The sequence below is a fragment of the Fundulus heteroclitus genome, unplaced genomic scaffold (genome assembly GCF_011125445.2).
Source record: "Fundulus heteroclitus isolate FHET01 unplaced genomic scaffold, MU-UCD_Fhet_4.1 scaffold_48, whole genome shotgun sequence".
Classification (NCBI taxonomy): Eukaryota; Metazoa; Chordata; class Actinopteri; order Cyprinodontiformes; family Fundulidae; genus Fundulus; species Fundulus heteroclitus.
The window spans coordinates 1,066,185-1,080,162 of record NW_023396901.1 but is presented as its reverse complement, the minus strand read 5'-3'; the positions used below and the strand labels follow the sequence as shown (position 1 = coordinate 1,080,162).

General features: G+C 39.9%; 1 protein-coding gene across 1 annotated transcript; it reads left to right on the top strand.

The window, feature by feature from the left end:
* Positions 1 to 4,104: 4,104 nt before the first annotated feature.
* LOC118560768 (cytoglobin-1-like) lies at positions 4,105 to 9,093 on the top strand. The gene is made up of 2 exons (XM_036132170.1): positions 4,105 to 4,673; positions 8,753 to 9,093. The coding sequence occupies exons 1-2, from the start codon at positions 4,362 to 4,364 to the stop codon at positions 8,915 to 8,917; spliced, it is 477 nt and encodes a 158-aa protein (XP_035988063.1). The 5' UTR covers positions 4,105 to 4,361; the 3' UTR covers positions 8,918 to 9,093.
* The last annotated feature ends 4,885 nt before the right edge of the window (positions 9,094 to 13,978 follow it).

Genomic DNA, 13,978 nt, shown 5'->3' with positions numbered 1-13,978 from the left:
TGCTGCTGTGATGGGTTTTTAGCATCTCTGTTTGCTTGTTGTTGTTTTGTTTTTTTGTTTGTTTTTTCTGTTCTCCAATGCAACTTTAATCAGTTTGCGACCCATAAATGTGATCTTTTCTCCCTATAGAGCTCACATATATTGATGCATCTCCCGGAGCAAGCAGAGGCACGACCTATTTTTCCAGGAAATATGTCTAGATTGCAAAACTGAGGGGTTTCCCGTCCTAGAATACAGCAAAATGACACACTGTGGTGCAATAGCCTTATCTCTCACTATCTTCTTTGTTTTCTCACATAATCAAAGCAAATCATTAAAATCCATGATGGAAACATCATTGGCTGCCCTTCCCTCGCAGCACAGGCCATGTTTTGAATACCTGCAGCCACAGGACTCCATCAATCAGCGAGACCTTTAAGTCTTCCCAGAAAACAAAGGGCTTTGAGTTTATTTTAATTTCTTCCTATCTAATACGCTCATTCAGTCATTTCGGTGTTTCGATTCATCTATTTATGGCAATCTCGCAGAGCCGTTGGGAAGACTCTCGCGCTCGCTCTCTTTTTTTTTTTAGCATTAATACTGAAATCCAGGAATGGGAAACTGTTGCAAAAGTCAGCCATCTGCACGGATGTGTGGAGGCTTTTGACATTTGTTCATGTGTGACGGGATTCACCGCATGACACAGCCTGCCTTAATAATCCCTTTTGATTGCAGAGGGGCATCATGTGAGAGGCGTCACGCACTGGAAGTCAAGCAATGTGGGGTTTTTTTTTCACCCTCTCAACATTGCTAAAGAAATTAATATAGATAGCCTCAGAAAAGTATTCAGATCCCGTCGACCTTTTCACATTTTGTCACATTACAACCTCAAACATCATTATATTGCCACAGGATTTTATGGAGCAGACCCAAATAAAGTAGCGTGTGGTTGTGAAAGGGATTTTTTATAAATATAATTCTGAAAAGTGTGGCATGCATTCAATTCTGACAGCTTTTACCCCAGTCATAACTGTGAGTCTACAGCCGGATGTCTCGACCACTGGTGCACATCTAGAGAGTCTTATTAGTGCTCATACTTCTGTGCAAAAATAGCTCAAGCTCAGTCATTAATATATCTTGATCATGTTATAGCTGGTTGTTTGGGGTTGTTAGCCTGTTGAAACGAGAACTTTCACCCCAGTTTCAAGTCTGTTGGAGCCTCAAAGAGGTTTTCCTTCTGTATTGGCTTGAATGTAGCTCAATCAATATACACATCATGTGTGTTAAAGGATAATCTTCCGTTGTTTTCTTGTCTGCAGACATCACCAAGATGAAACTTTTTCAATAAAACCTAGAAATAATTATCCTCCCCACGTCTCATAACACCGTTTAGTTGTTTGTCTATGTATGGCGAGTCATTATTGCAGTCCTTACCAGCATTATATCACGCAGGCCTTCACAGAGTAATGGTATTGATCCAGAGATTAAATACCTCATATATTGACCCATTTTACTGGTCATGGGACGTTTCAGGGCAAATGATTGCCCTGGATTTTTTTAGTGGTTTTAGAATAAAGGGGGCTTTGTCTACCACATAAAACCCAACAAAATACACAGAGGTTTATGGTTATGACAAAAAAATAAAAAGGTTCTTGGGGTGTTAATACTTTTCTGAGGCACCTTGGCTGGAGCATGTACACAAAAAGCTCTGAAATGAAGTTGACACATGTATATGTTTATGACTCCTTTTTGACCCTGTATTTTTCCTACTTACATTCCATCACAAAGCGCATACAGCCTTCAGGAATTTGAGGAATGAAGACCGATTGAAAAAAAAAAAAACCTGGCCTTGTGAAATTCCCCAATAGGCAGTATGAAACACATCCTGTCACTCTGTCCAAGAACCTCGGCGCTAATATTAATCCTGCAAAATGAGTCGTTTTGGGCAACAGATAAGATCCACTGGAGCAAATCACAGCGCTCTGTCTCTGAAATTAGAAGCTGTCTTCAATTCAGCTCTTCAATTATTCTTGAAATAAGATAAAGAAGGATTAAGAGTCTGATGACCACAGAAAAATTCTAATTAGGCTATTTATATGCATCCACAGGTCATGCAATTACAAGACAGAGAGATTAAACACTGTCGCTCCTCATTAGATTGCAACGAAACAGGGACTGTGAAGCTCCGGTATTTTCAAAGCCTTTCACCCATCTGAGCTCCCTAATCACACTCTAACTTCCTTCCTTTTCACATGTAAAACCCCCCTACATGTAAGCATATGTGTCAGAGCTAGCGGAAAAGAAATATTTGCTTCCTTTTTTGTGTAAGCAGTTGCAGAGCCAGGGGGAGATGGGACATCTTGATTTGATAGCTAGCAACCAGATGCTTTGGCCCTCTTCCCAGAACTGTGTGAGCTTTTAGGTTCCTCTTTGCTAATTCACTATGATACCTCTGAGGGTCAAGCATGGAGGTGATTAAAGAAAACATCAAAGTGACTATTTGTTATCTGAGAGGGCCCAGCTTAAATCAGATTGTGCAAATAAATAAAATCAAGAACTGGAACTGTTGTTGAAAAAGAAAAAACTACCTGCGGGGCAATCAATTTGAAAAAAAAAAAAAAGATGATATAATCATTGCTGTAGGGAACAGCAGTAAATTTACAGTAAATCAAGGGAGGGAACCTTGGCAGGGGAATTCAGTCTTGCATTGGAGCTCCCGTAGTTAGCGGTTCAGGTTTGCAGAGGGTTGGGTAATGGTTTGATGGTACGCAAAGCAAAACAAAGTTTCCCAATCTAGCCTTTTACCTCAGTTTTGTAAAAAACAAAAACAAATAAAAGATCAAGATGCTGTGGCAGTGGTTTTTACTGTTGTCTGAAAACTAGAAAGTTGCTAATTCAAATCTTTATGTAGTTTGCATCCTTTGCATGTGCTGTTGCAGAATTTGGTACTACAGCTTCCTCTCACACCCTACAACCAGGTCTTTTAGGTTAATTGGTGACTCTGAACTGTGTAGAGATTCACTTGGTGTGTGCATGGTTGATCTGAGTTTTTTCTGCGATGGGGAAATAGTGCTATGTCCTATTCGTACCTCTTCCCATATCAGTTGGCAGTGCCCTTCCTCAAGTTGTCGCAACATGATAAGGTAGTAACAGAAAATGGCTGAAAGTATTCTAAGAAGATATGTAGCTTCATATGTGTAACCTGTATGAAATTTACTTCTCCACTATTCAAGTGTTGCAGCAATGACCTGATACTGACATTGTTTAACCTCACGCTGCACTATGCAGACACACTCTCTGCACTCATGAAGATTGACTCACATTGGAGTGTCAACACTCCAATGTGCTCACAGTGACTCCAAAGGTAGGGTAGTCCAGCATATTTTCTTAGTTTAACTCAGATTACTAAACATCCTATTTTGCCCGGACAAGTCCGCTTTCCACATTTTGCATGCCGTCCACAGGGAGGACTCAGAGATTAATGAATATCTCCAGTATTCAAAATTTCCAATAGGCATGTATTTAAACTGACTGGTGCAGTGTGGAATTAGCCTTTTACTTAGGTGTGTCCCTCGGCTTGCTGCTACGTCGATGCTTCTTCTCTCAGACAACATGGTGGCACTGCTGTTCGCAAGATGTCAACAGAAAGTGTAGCTTTACAGACAAATCAGAAAAATAAATTCCTTTCATCACGTCCCAGTTGGGACAAATCAGGGGGCAGAATGCATCTTGGTCATGGATCTCATAGGTCACATGTTCATAGAAAAATATAAAAAGGATGTGGGAGTTAATGGAGAGGCAAGGAGGTTGAAGTATATATGCATTTGATTGTTAAATAAGTGTATTAGTGAGATTGCTACTTTATCATTGAAAAGAAAAGAGCATAATTGTTATTTTAGCGGAATATTATTTAATAGTTTTTTGTTCAGTTTTCCAGAAACACGAGCTGTTATTATTACAGGTTATGTTTTTAATACAGAACAGTTTTACAGAACAGTATTTCTGTTGTTTAAGTCATTTTTGTACTTGCTGACTTGCAAACGCCTGCCTTAAGTTTGTTATTGAATTATTCTTTCTGACCACGCAGAGAAGGAATACTAAATGTGTTAAAATTCTAATTCTACATCAAAGTGTTTCACAACTGGGCCAAGTGTCCTCTTTCTTGTAAATCAAAATATGCTCACCCTAGTTTAACCAGTAATTATTTGACCACTTGGGGCCATCCATACCCTTTGTACATTGCATCAAAATGTCATCCTCAGGTGGTTGTCAAGTACTGAAAGCGATATCTTTGCAAAACCAACCTTCTGACACAGTAGCAGACCGTAGATTTGGTACCCTTCATTTCAACACACACACATTATACCACACAGTTGCACATCATGAGCGACGCGTACTTCAGAGACACGACTGTCTCTGCGCTATATCTGATATTTAACTCTATTGTTTTCCTCCTCCACAGGCTGTTTGTGAACTTCCCATCATCCAAGCTGTATTTCAGTCAGTTCAAGGACATTGAGGACACAGAAGAGCTGGTGCACAGTTCCCAGCTCAGGAAACATGCCCAAAGAGTCATGAACGCCATCAACACATTGGTGGGGAACATAGATAACTCAGAAAAGGTGGCCTCAGTGTTGAAGCTGATTGGCAAAGCCCACGCACTCAAGCACAAGGTGGATCCAGTATACTTCAAGGTAAACGCAAAGTCAAGACAAGCAGTGGTCACATTAAGCAAATGTCTAAAACAGGAATTACAGAGATAAATAAATACTCTACATCAATGTGAGTAGGAATAAGAAATGTCAAGGAGAAATGTATTTTCCATTTAACTCTTCATTTAAGGAAATCTAAAACTGCTGGGTATAAAAATGTGAGATATCAAGTTGAAACCTCATATATATTATAAAATGACAAATACCATTTATCCTCACCTTTTGACATAAAAGTAGACTAAACGTTTCCAGTTTTAAGTCCAACAGTATAACTGAATCAATTTCTATTTGATAAATGCCAGAATCATTTGCTCATTTATTTATTTATTAAGAAAATGTAACTTTCTTCCAGGACAGATGTTTAAATGCATTTCCCTAATATTTGAAATAATAAATCATTTTACTGTAAATTGTTTACCTTGGATCAAACATTTTGGGATTCTTTCCACACATTTTTCACGATAGTTGTCAGAATGTTAACCTATTGCTCCAGACAGATATGAAGAAACTGCATCAGATTTGTAAACCACTTTGCTCAAGCACGCCTTTTCTGCTCTATCCTCAAATTTTCCATGGGACTGAGCTCAGGGCTTTGTGATGGCCAAACATCTACATTGTTGTTTTTGAGCCATTTCTTAGCCAATTAGGTTGTTTACTTAGGGTTGTTGTCTATTTGGAAGACTGATTTCTTGAGAGGTTACTTTAACATTACGCCCGCTCATATTTGTTATAAAGTACACAAGAACTTCCTGCAGCCAAACACCAAGACAGCATAATACTTTGGATCTTTCAAGCTTGTAAGCTTACCTTTTTTGTTTTATCTAAATCTAATAATGGTCATATAGGTCAAACATACCAGTATTACTTTTAATAGGACATGACTCCAGATGTTATATTTTTTCCCTCTCTGCATTTAAAAACTGCAATCTGGTTTTTAAAAATTTGCTTTTGCAACAATTGCTTCTTCCTCTCTGATAGAGAGGAAAAAAACACGAGCCGGCCCCAACATGGCGTCCTTTCAGCCCACGTTGGTGCAGGACTTGTTTCACCGTGGATAATGACACTCGTTTACCATCTCCACCCAGTATCTTCACATAGTCTTTAAGACTGTGGTTCTGGGGGTGGAGTTCCACATTTCACACCAACATGTTCATCAATGGGACAAAGAACCTGTTGCAAGCGGCAACAAACCAGACTGGTGGAGGTCTCCAATGCTCTTTGTTATATCGCTGTCGTGGGCAGATTTAAGAAGGACCCAAGTGCAGATTGTGGTATAGGCACAGAAAGGAAGTTTAATAATAAAGATAAAACTTAGAAATCATTTGAATATTATTCTCACACAGGGAAATCAGGCAGGGAACATAGGAACTAAACATCGGGCATGGAAAGAGGTACAGAGGAACAAGGGAACATGAAATTATATGGAAGAAACCTGCAATGAGAAATTAAAAGCAGGGAGTTCAAATACAGAGGAATGTGTGAAAAAAGATGAGACAAAGATAGGTGAAGGTAATAAACAGATGAGAGTAATAGATGAGTTGAGGGGAGGAGGGCAAAGAACAGGAACAGAAGTGAAACACACAGGTGGAGTCTAACAGGAAATATTGCAAAATTTACATAGAATGAATGAAGAACATAATCCACAAAAATAGGAGCCACAAGAAAAATATAAACGGGTAAAAAAGAAACATAAATAAATCAAAAAACTCCAACACCAGAGAATAACTAAAGTAAAATCGACCTAGGAAACATAAGAGAAATAGTCTATATTACAGTCACAACAGGATATCCAGAGGAAAACCCCTGGAGATTGTGACAATCTCACCTGATATCTTTTTAGTTTTCCATGATGTCACACGGAGAAGCAGTACGACTGAGGTCTGACCTATCTAAAGTTTCCAAAAGGCACGACTTCTTCATTTGGGCTTTCTCGAATGGTTTAAATTATAGTGATTTTAGTGTATGCAAACTTCTGACTTTGAAGAAAGCAATAGAAAAATCTAATATTTCTCATTATTCTGGCATTTAGCAAATACAAATACATTTGTTTATCGCAATGGACATACAATATGAGATGTTTAGCCTGATTTAATGTCAGTTATGTATGTAATTATATGGTTTTCATTGTAAATCCCCATGACAAAATTTCAACACTATGAAAGTGTTCAATCAATAGCCAAAAATAAATCTTATGACAAAGCCAATTTACTATGCTATGTTATTTTTATTGGACAGCTAAGCACCCGGATTTTCCAAAACATGCCTGAATCAGGTAGAGTGGGAAAAAGACTTGAAACACTGAATATTGAGGATAATCATAACATTACATTTAGTAGCTGGTTGAACCTGCTTTACCTTCTATGTCACCTTGAATTCCCTGAACCAACAAGTAACTTATGAAAAACAGTTTTCTTCTTCAGTCAGGTGAAAATGTGGCAAACTGGCGCATGGCAGGGCGCATCTAACTACTGTTGAAATCCGTTCAAAGAATATTGTAGATGTTCATGTCCCTAAAAGCCAGGGGGTGTCTTATAAAGTGGTATTAATGATTTGCTTTTCTCAATTTTATCTGAAAAACGTATGGTGACAATAACAACAATATCATCCAGGTATGTCTGATGTTGAAGGAGATATTTTTCTTCACATCTACAAAAACTTCAAAAAAAGTGAGTGAACATCCTCTAGTATGGAATGGTGACTCCATGGTTGGAGTGAAAACAATCATTTCCGATCAACTAACTACTAACTGTAAAACTCCCAGGTCAGATTTTACCACTCTATGAAAAACAAATTAAAAAAGGGACGTATTTATTGGAAAATTATGCAAAACAAATAGTTAAATTGTAAATTCTAGTTTTTTTTATCAGTTCTATTATTTCATTTTATGTTACATCTTTTATGTTACATCTTCAATATAAAATTCTCATGGTGACATTCAAGGCCCTTCACCACCTAGCCCCCCCTTATCTGTCAGGCCTCCTGCACATTCCCACCCCCTCCCGTGCTCTTAGATCCTCATCTGCTTTACACCTGTCTGTCCCTTCCGCCCGTCTCACCACCATGGGGAGCAGAGCATTCAGCCGCTCTGCCCCCCGCCTCTGGAACTCTCTACCACCCCTACTTAGAAACACGGACTCACTTCTAAATTTTAAATCACAACTCAAAACTCATCTGTTTAAGACCGCCTATTCTCTTTAATTATCAATTTCCCTGTCCCAGCCTCGGTATTTATTTATTTATTTATTTTTAAATGTTTTTTGTTTTGATTTTGTTTCTGACATTCTGTTTTTTACCCTTCTGTACGGTGACCTTGAGTGTCTAGAAAGGCGCCTTTTAAATAAAATGTATTATTATTATTATTATTATTATTATTATTATACATGCAACTGAATTTCACGAATGAGAAACTAAAGTTTTTCTGTACAGAACAAACATGCTTTGGATATGTTTTAGTTTTACCTTTCAATCGAATAATTGGATTTCTCGTTTTTTAGCTTGACAAAAAAGGTCAAGCTACTAAAATTTGATAAAAAACTGATATGTGTAAAGGCAGGAAGAGCTCAAACTTGAAATCTAATGTCAATTACAATATTTATGGATCTGGAGAAGAGTTTTTCCTTTCTTGAAATACTGAGTAAATATGTTTGAGTATTTAGTAGCAGAAAAAGCTAAGTATAATTTTAAACCAGAGACTTTATTGAAATCACAAAAAATCAAATTAAGTGAAATCAGCAGATAGCTCATCACCCAGGGCGGTATGACTTGGAGAGCTCCACAAGCAAATAAGCACTTATGGTCAAAGTAGGGAGAGCAGGATCATTTCTGCAAGAAGCTCCACTGATTCAAGTAGCAAATATCCCAACAAGAAACATTCAGCAAAAATGCCACGTCTGCATAAAAATAATTATGAGTGGGTTCACATTTAAAATTAATGGGGTGGCCACACTAGGCTTGAATAGACATCAATATTTTGTGGCAAAGTTGCTAACAACAAGTGAATATAAACAAACTCTCCCTTAAGTGGCAACTTGAGGTGAAATGACTGTTTGCCTCTGTCTCAGATCCTGAGCGGCGTGATTCTGGAAGTCCTGGGAGAAGAGTATCCAGAGGTTATGACACCAGAGGTGGGCGCAGCGTGGACCAAACTCTTTGCTACGGTCTGCGCTGGCATCAAAGCCGTCTACGAGGAAGTGGGCTGGACACAACAATCAAGCTCCACCGGCTGAAACCTTCACATCAGAACACCTCTAACGGGGATCCTATTATCGCTTTGCAGCTTTATGCAACAGCAAACAGATGACTGTAATATGATAATGCAGTTTGTTGTTATCTATGATAATCATGGACAATGTAAAGTAGATATATGAACAAATATAGGAACACGTACTGTGCTCTTTTTATAGCTAGCATTGTGTTTGTGAGAGAAAGAGAACCCCCCCCCCCCCCCCCCCCCAGTGTTTGTTCTCTTTTGAAGACTAATCCGTTCAAGATGGAGAAACGAGCAAGAAAACACAAACAGAGATGGAACGGTGGATATAAGGTCACATTTGCCTCGGGTGTGCCTTCCATTAAACGTGTTCATGTAGAAACTGAAATGTAAACGGGATTCTTTAAAAACATTCAAACGTTTTACAGATGTTGTAGTCTGTCAGTCTGCACTTGATCATGTCTGGTTTGTTACTACGAGTACTGGAGGATTTCTACATTTTCAACAATAACGCTGATGATTGTACTTTTTTTTTCTCTCCCCTCATACATTTGTACGTGTAATTGAGGATACTTTGAAGTAAACGGACAATAGAAAACCTTCCGATTAATGCTCTTAGTGTTATTTTTCTCGAACTTTTCTAACTCACAGAGAGCAGGAATTTTTCTTCTTCCTGGACCTGCTGTTCAGGGGCACCGTATAGGGTTAGGGCCCCTGACTGACAGGGGCCCCAAAAAAGAAAATGTATAGAAATATTTGACCTTTTGAGATGATTTAGATGTTTTTGTCATGGGACCCTAAATTCCTGGCGGCACCCTTGCTGCTGTTTCCATGCTGCTTGGATTAGATGTCCATGTCTCCTAGTGCTGGGAAAAAAAAGGATTTACAGATGTTTTCTATTTAAGCTTTTTTGTAACACCTAAATGTATCAGTATATAAAAAAAAATCAGACAAAGATAAACCTGAATAGATTTGTAAAGCGGTTTTCAAATGATAATTTGAAGAGAAAAAAAACTATCCAAACCAACCTTGCGCCTTGTGGAAAGGAATTTCCCACTGAACCTAAAAACTGACAGTGCCATTCCTGGCTCAGTAACTTCCATTGGGTCTTTTGGATGACTGTCAATAATGAATCTTTTGGATGACTGTCAACAATGAGTCTTTTATATCGCTGTGGAGGAATTTTGGCCCACTCTTCCTGCAGAAAGAGGATGGATTTCAACCCTAAATAACCTGTTTAAAGTGACGCTACAGCATCTCAATTGGATTTAGTCCGGACCATGAACAGGTTAAAACTAGGTCCGGACGATAATTCAATGACAAAATATATCGATAGTTGTGTGGTGCGTTAAAAAAAAAAATGGGTCACTAAAAAACTCAACAGAACAGTCTTCCTTCATTTTGCATTGTAACCCATCGTGTTCATACTGCAGACATTGCATCCTTCCAACCAATCACAAATGCAGACCCAGGAATGCTCTGTCACCAAGCTCTGCCCCCTTCAAAGAGTTCAGAGAGCACGTGTTGTTTTTTTTCTTTCTTTTTTCAAAACTTAAAGTTTTGGTTAAAACTTGGTTGAATAAAGGGTTGAGTTTGAATCCAGTGTTCTTTATCTAAAAGTTGCTCACTAGGCAACAGCATAGAATGGCCAGAGCTGTACTTAAAATTTTTTGATAATCATCGATATTGAGCAATATGATTTATATTCTATTGATACGCGTCACAACCTTAATTTTATTCTATTTTTTGCTTTGCTTGTTTTTGAACCATTCAGAAGTGGACTTGCTAGTTTTCTTTGAATTACGGTCCTTCTGCACAACCCAAGTCTCCTTGAGTCAAAAGGGTCAGAGAGTCAAATTCTTGCCTCCATAAATTACTGCTCGTTTTTTGTGGTCAGAAATTGTTTCTGCTTTACTCCTCTCCCCATGATGGTAAATGGCTTGTACAGCGCTTTAACTAGTCTTGACGACCTCCAAAGTGCTTTACACTACAGTTCAGTCATTCACACCCTGATGGTGGTGAGCTATGTTAGTAGCTACAGCTGCCCTGGGGCAGGCTGACAGAGGTGAGGCTGCCAGACACCAGCGCCACCTGGCCCTCTGACCACCGTCAGCAGGTAATGCGGGTGAAGTGTCTTGCCCAAGGACACAATGACAGAGACAGTCAGTGCGGGGGATTGAACCGGCAACCCTCCAATTGCAAGACGAACTCCCTAACCTCTGTGCCACATCACCCCAATTTCCCATTTTCTTATTGCACCATAAACACTGACCTAAACTGAGTCCTAGATATTGTTTTTGTTTCTTTTGAAGTAAAGCAGTATGGAACTTAAAGTAAAGCACTGCTTCACCTGGCTTAACTCAATGATTTTCCCCTAGTTTACGAGACAGGGCTCCGTTCCCACGGCAGGCAAATGTGGCCCAAATCAGATCTTTTTGCATGTCAACTGACCAGGTCAGATGTTTTCAAACCTGTGGGAACGATCAGATCTGGCCCAAATCTAATCTTCTCAAGTCACGTTTGAGCCACCTCCACATGTGGTCCTGAATCCGATCCGTATCTGATCTTTTGGAATGTGACTGGGAACCACCAAAGCGGATTTAACGCGTCTTTGAAGTCGCTTTCAATGAACATGTATCGCAACTTGGCGCCAGCAGCAGCTGGAGGTGATGATAGCAGTTAGCATCAGCAAGAGAGACGGCAGCTGCTGGTCACAGCACAGCTTAGTGGGGGAACAGCGAGACTTTAGATCTCACTATGCAGCAAAACTTCTACTCAAGACTGCTCATGTAGGAACCGTTTGGTTGAGGGGTACAGGGCACGGGCGTGAAAATTTTAAATAATGCGTGTGTCTCACACTCATTTTGTGAGATCTGAGGGCTAGTTAGTTAATATACTAACAATCTGTCAAGTCTCAAGCTCTAGTGTTGCCAGTCTGTAAGTGTTCTTAGCAGCTAACTGAGTCTAGCTACTCTACAAAGACAAGACTTGAAATTGTGCTCTGCACAGAAGCTCTTGAAAAACTTGCACTAAAGTTAGCTCTGTTTATTGTATACTTTTGCTTAAAACTGTGTAATAGAAATCAAAATATGTTAAAATAAACTAGGAATCATTATTTATCTGTAATCATGTTACACATATGTGGTTTGATTACCTACCAGTATCATATCAACAGATCCCTAGCTGACAGATTTGAATCCAATATGCAACTTTCCCCTGATTTTGATGACGGATAATTGGGTCTCTGCTCAATGGCTCCTCGTGAGTATCTTGTTTAAAATATGATGACCTCAAGCAAAGCTCCAGGACTTGATTTTTACCGACGTCTGACCACATATGATGCCATTGAGCTGTTAAAAAAGACAGAATCTACTTGTTTCCGTGAATCATCGTGTTGTGATGCTCCCCTAACTCTTCTTCAAAAATGTTGCCCTTCCCTAAAGATAAATACAGTATCAAGCTTGATTTGGCTTGCCGTGCTAACACCATGGAGTGGGCTGTTTTCAGAATAGCAACACAGCATGCTCCATTTGCCTCCTGGCCCCTCCAGCGAGATCCAGTCCGCTCCTTGATCCTGGCTAATCCTCTGTGCTAATCTCGCCAATCACAAGTGAGAGCCAAGGCAAGAATAGTCTGACTGTTACAAACCCAATCTCACCATTCGAGTCTTTCAATGGGGTAAGAGGTTTTGGTGTTCCAGACCCAGTAGCAGGCCCCAAGGCCGGAGACACTTGGGGGTCGAACCATGTGCACAACCATGATGGTCCTGACCACTATTGCTGTCATCCTGCGCCAGAGGTTCTCCAACAAAATCAAACCGTGAGTACAAATCATAACCACCTTTAAATAACAAAGGTATGGTTGTCCTTGTAAAATATTTGCAGTATTTTGCAGTTTCTAGTTTTTTTTTTCTAAAACAATTTTTTTCTTTAGACTTAGTCATAAAGAAAGAAGCACTTTATAGTTCATAGGACTCATTACATAACATGCTTCCAGCGAGTTCTGAACACTCACACGTACAAGAAACATACAAGAAAAAAATGCATGCGTGTTTCATGTGTGGGAGAGAGTGTGAAGCAGAAAGAAGGGACTTATCTGCATCATTGATTTGAAATAAGTCCTGTGATGATTTGAGGGGTTGGCCTTGATCAGCAGTGTGTGGATTAAGCAGCTGCCTTCATAACAACGGCGTTTTCCGTTTTTTTCTAATTGAGAGATGAATAGAGCTCTTGAGTTCATGGTACTAATTGACTCAAAGTGCAATCTTCCCATCTCCCCCAAGGCCTACTTATAAACTCTTCAAGCAATAGCAACCAATGGCGTGTGGTTATGGCACCATGGAGCACAGTAAACATCTGGCGTGCACTATTGGGACCTGATAAAAAGAACTTTGTTTTTTTAATGAGACCTCTCTTGCTTGATTATGGAGCTCATCATCAGGACACAGAAATATAATCAGTGGCTGTTTGTGACATGGGCAAGGTGGCTCCCTGCACAGGGCGACGTCCTAGTGGGGAGGTTAACTCCAAGAGTTTAGAAAATGTGATACTCACGGTGGAAGCATGCCCCCTGACAAATCTTTTTGAAATGCCACCAAACTAGCCGGTGCCGAGAAACTCTGTGGGGTACGACCATGTGTGGAGAGGAGTGGAGGGGGTTTTCAGCGGTTGTGTGGTCAGGACAAGGGAAAGTGACAGCAGGCTTAATTTGACATGTTGAAACATGGAGAGTGGCGGGGGTGACATTAGGTGGTTTTCGCCACAAATCAGTCTTCTGAGGTGGATGATTTTTCATCTACCTCATCGCCGGAGGTTGAGGGAGGCTTTGTGGAGCCCAGAGCCCCTGAGCCTTGTCAGTTTGAGCCGCTGGCTCAAGGCGCTGACTCAGCGATGCACAAAGCCGGTGCTGCAGAGGCAGTGGAGAACAGAAAGGGTCCAATTTCTGTGTGGTAAAGTAATGTTAGCAGCATCATTGCTAACATTGGCTAATGTTCAAACCGTTAACAAACTGTAAACATTGTCAATCTATGCTCCAATTCTTGCGATTCCAACTTTTGACTCGCCAATGGGGGGCATGTGTC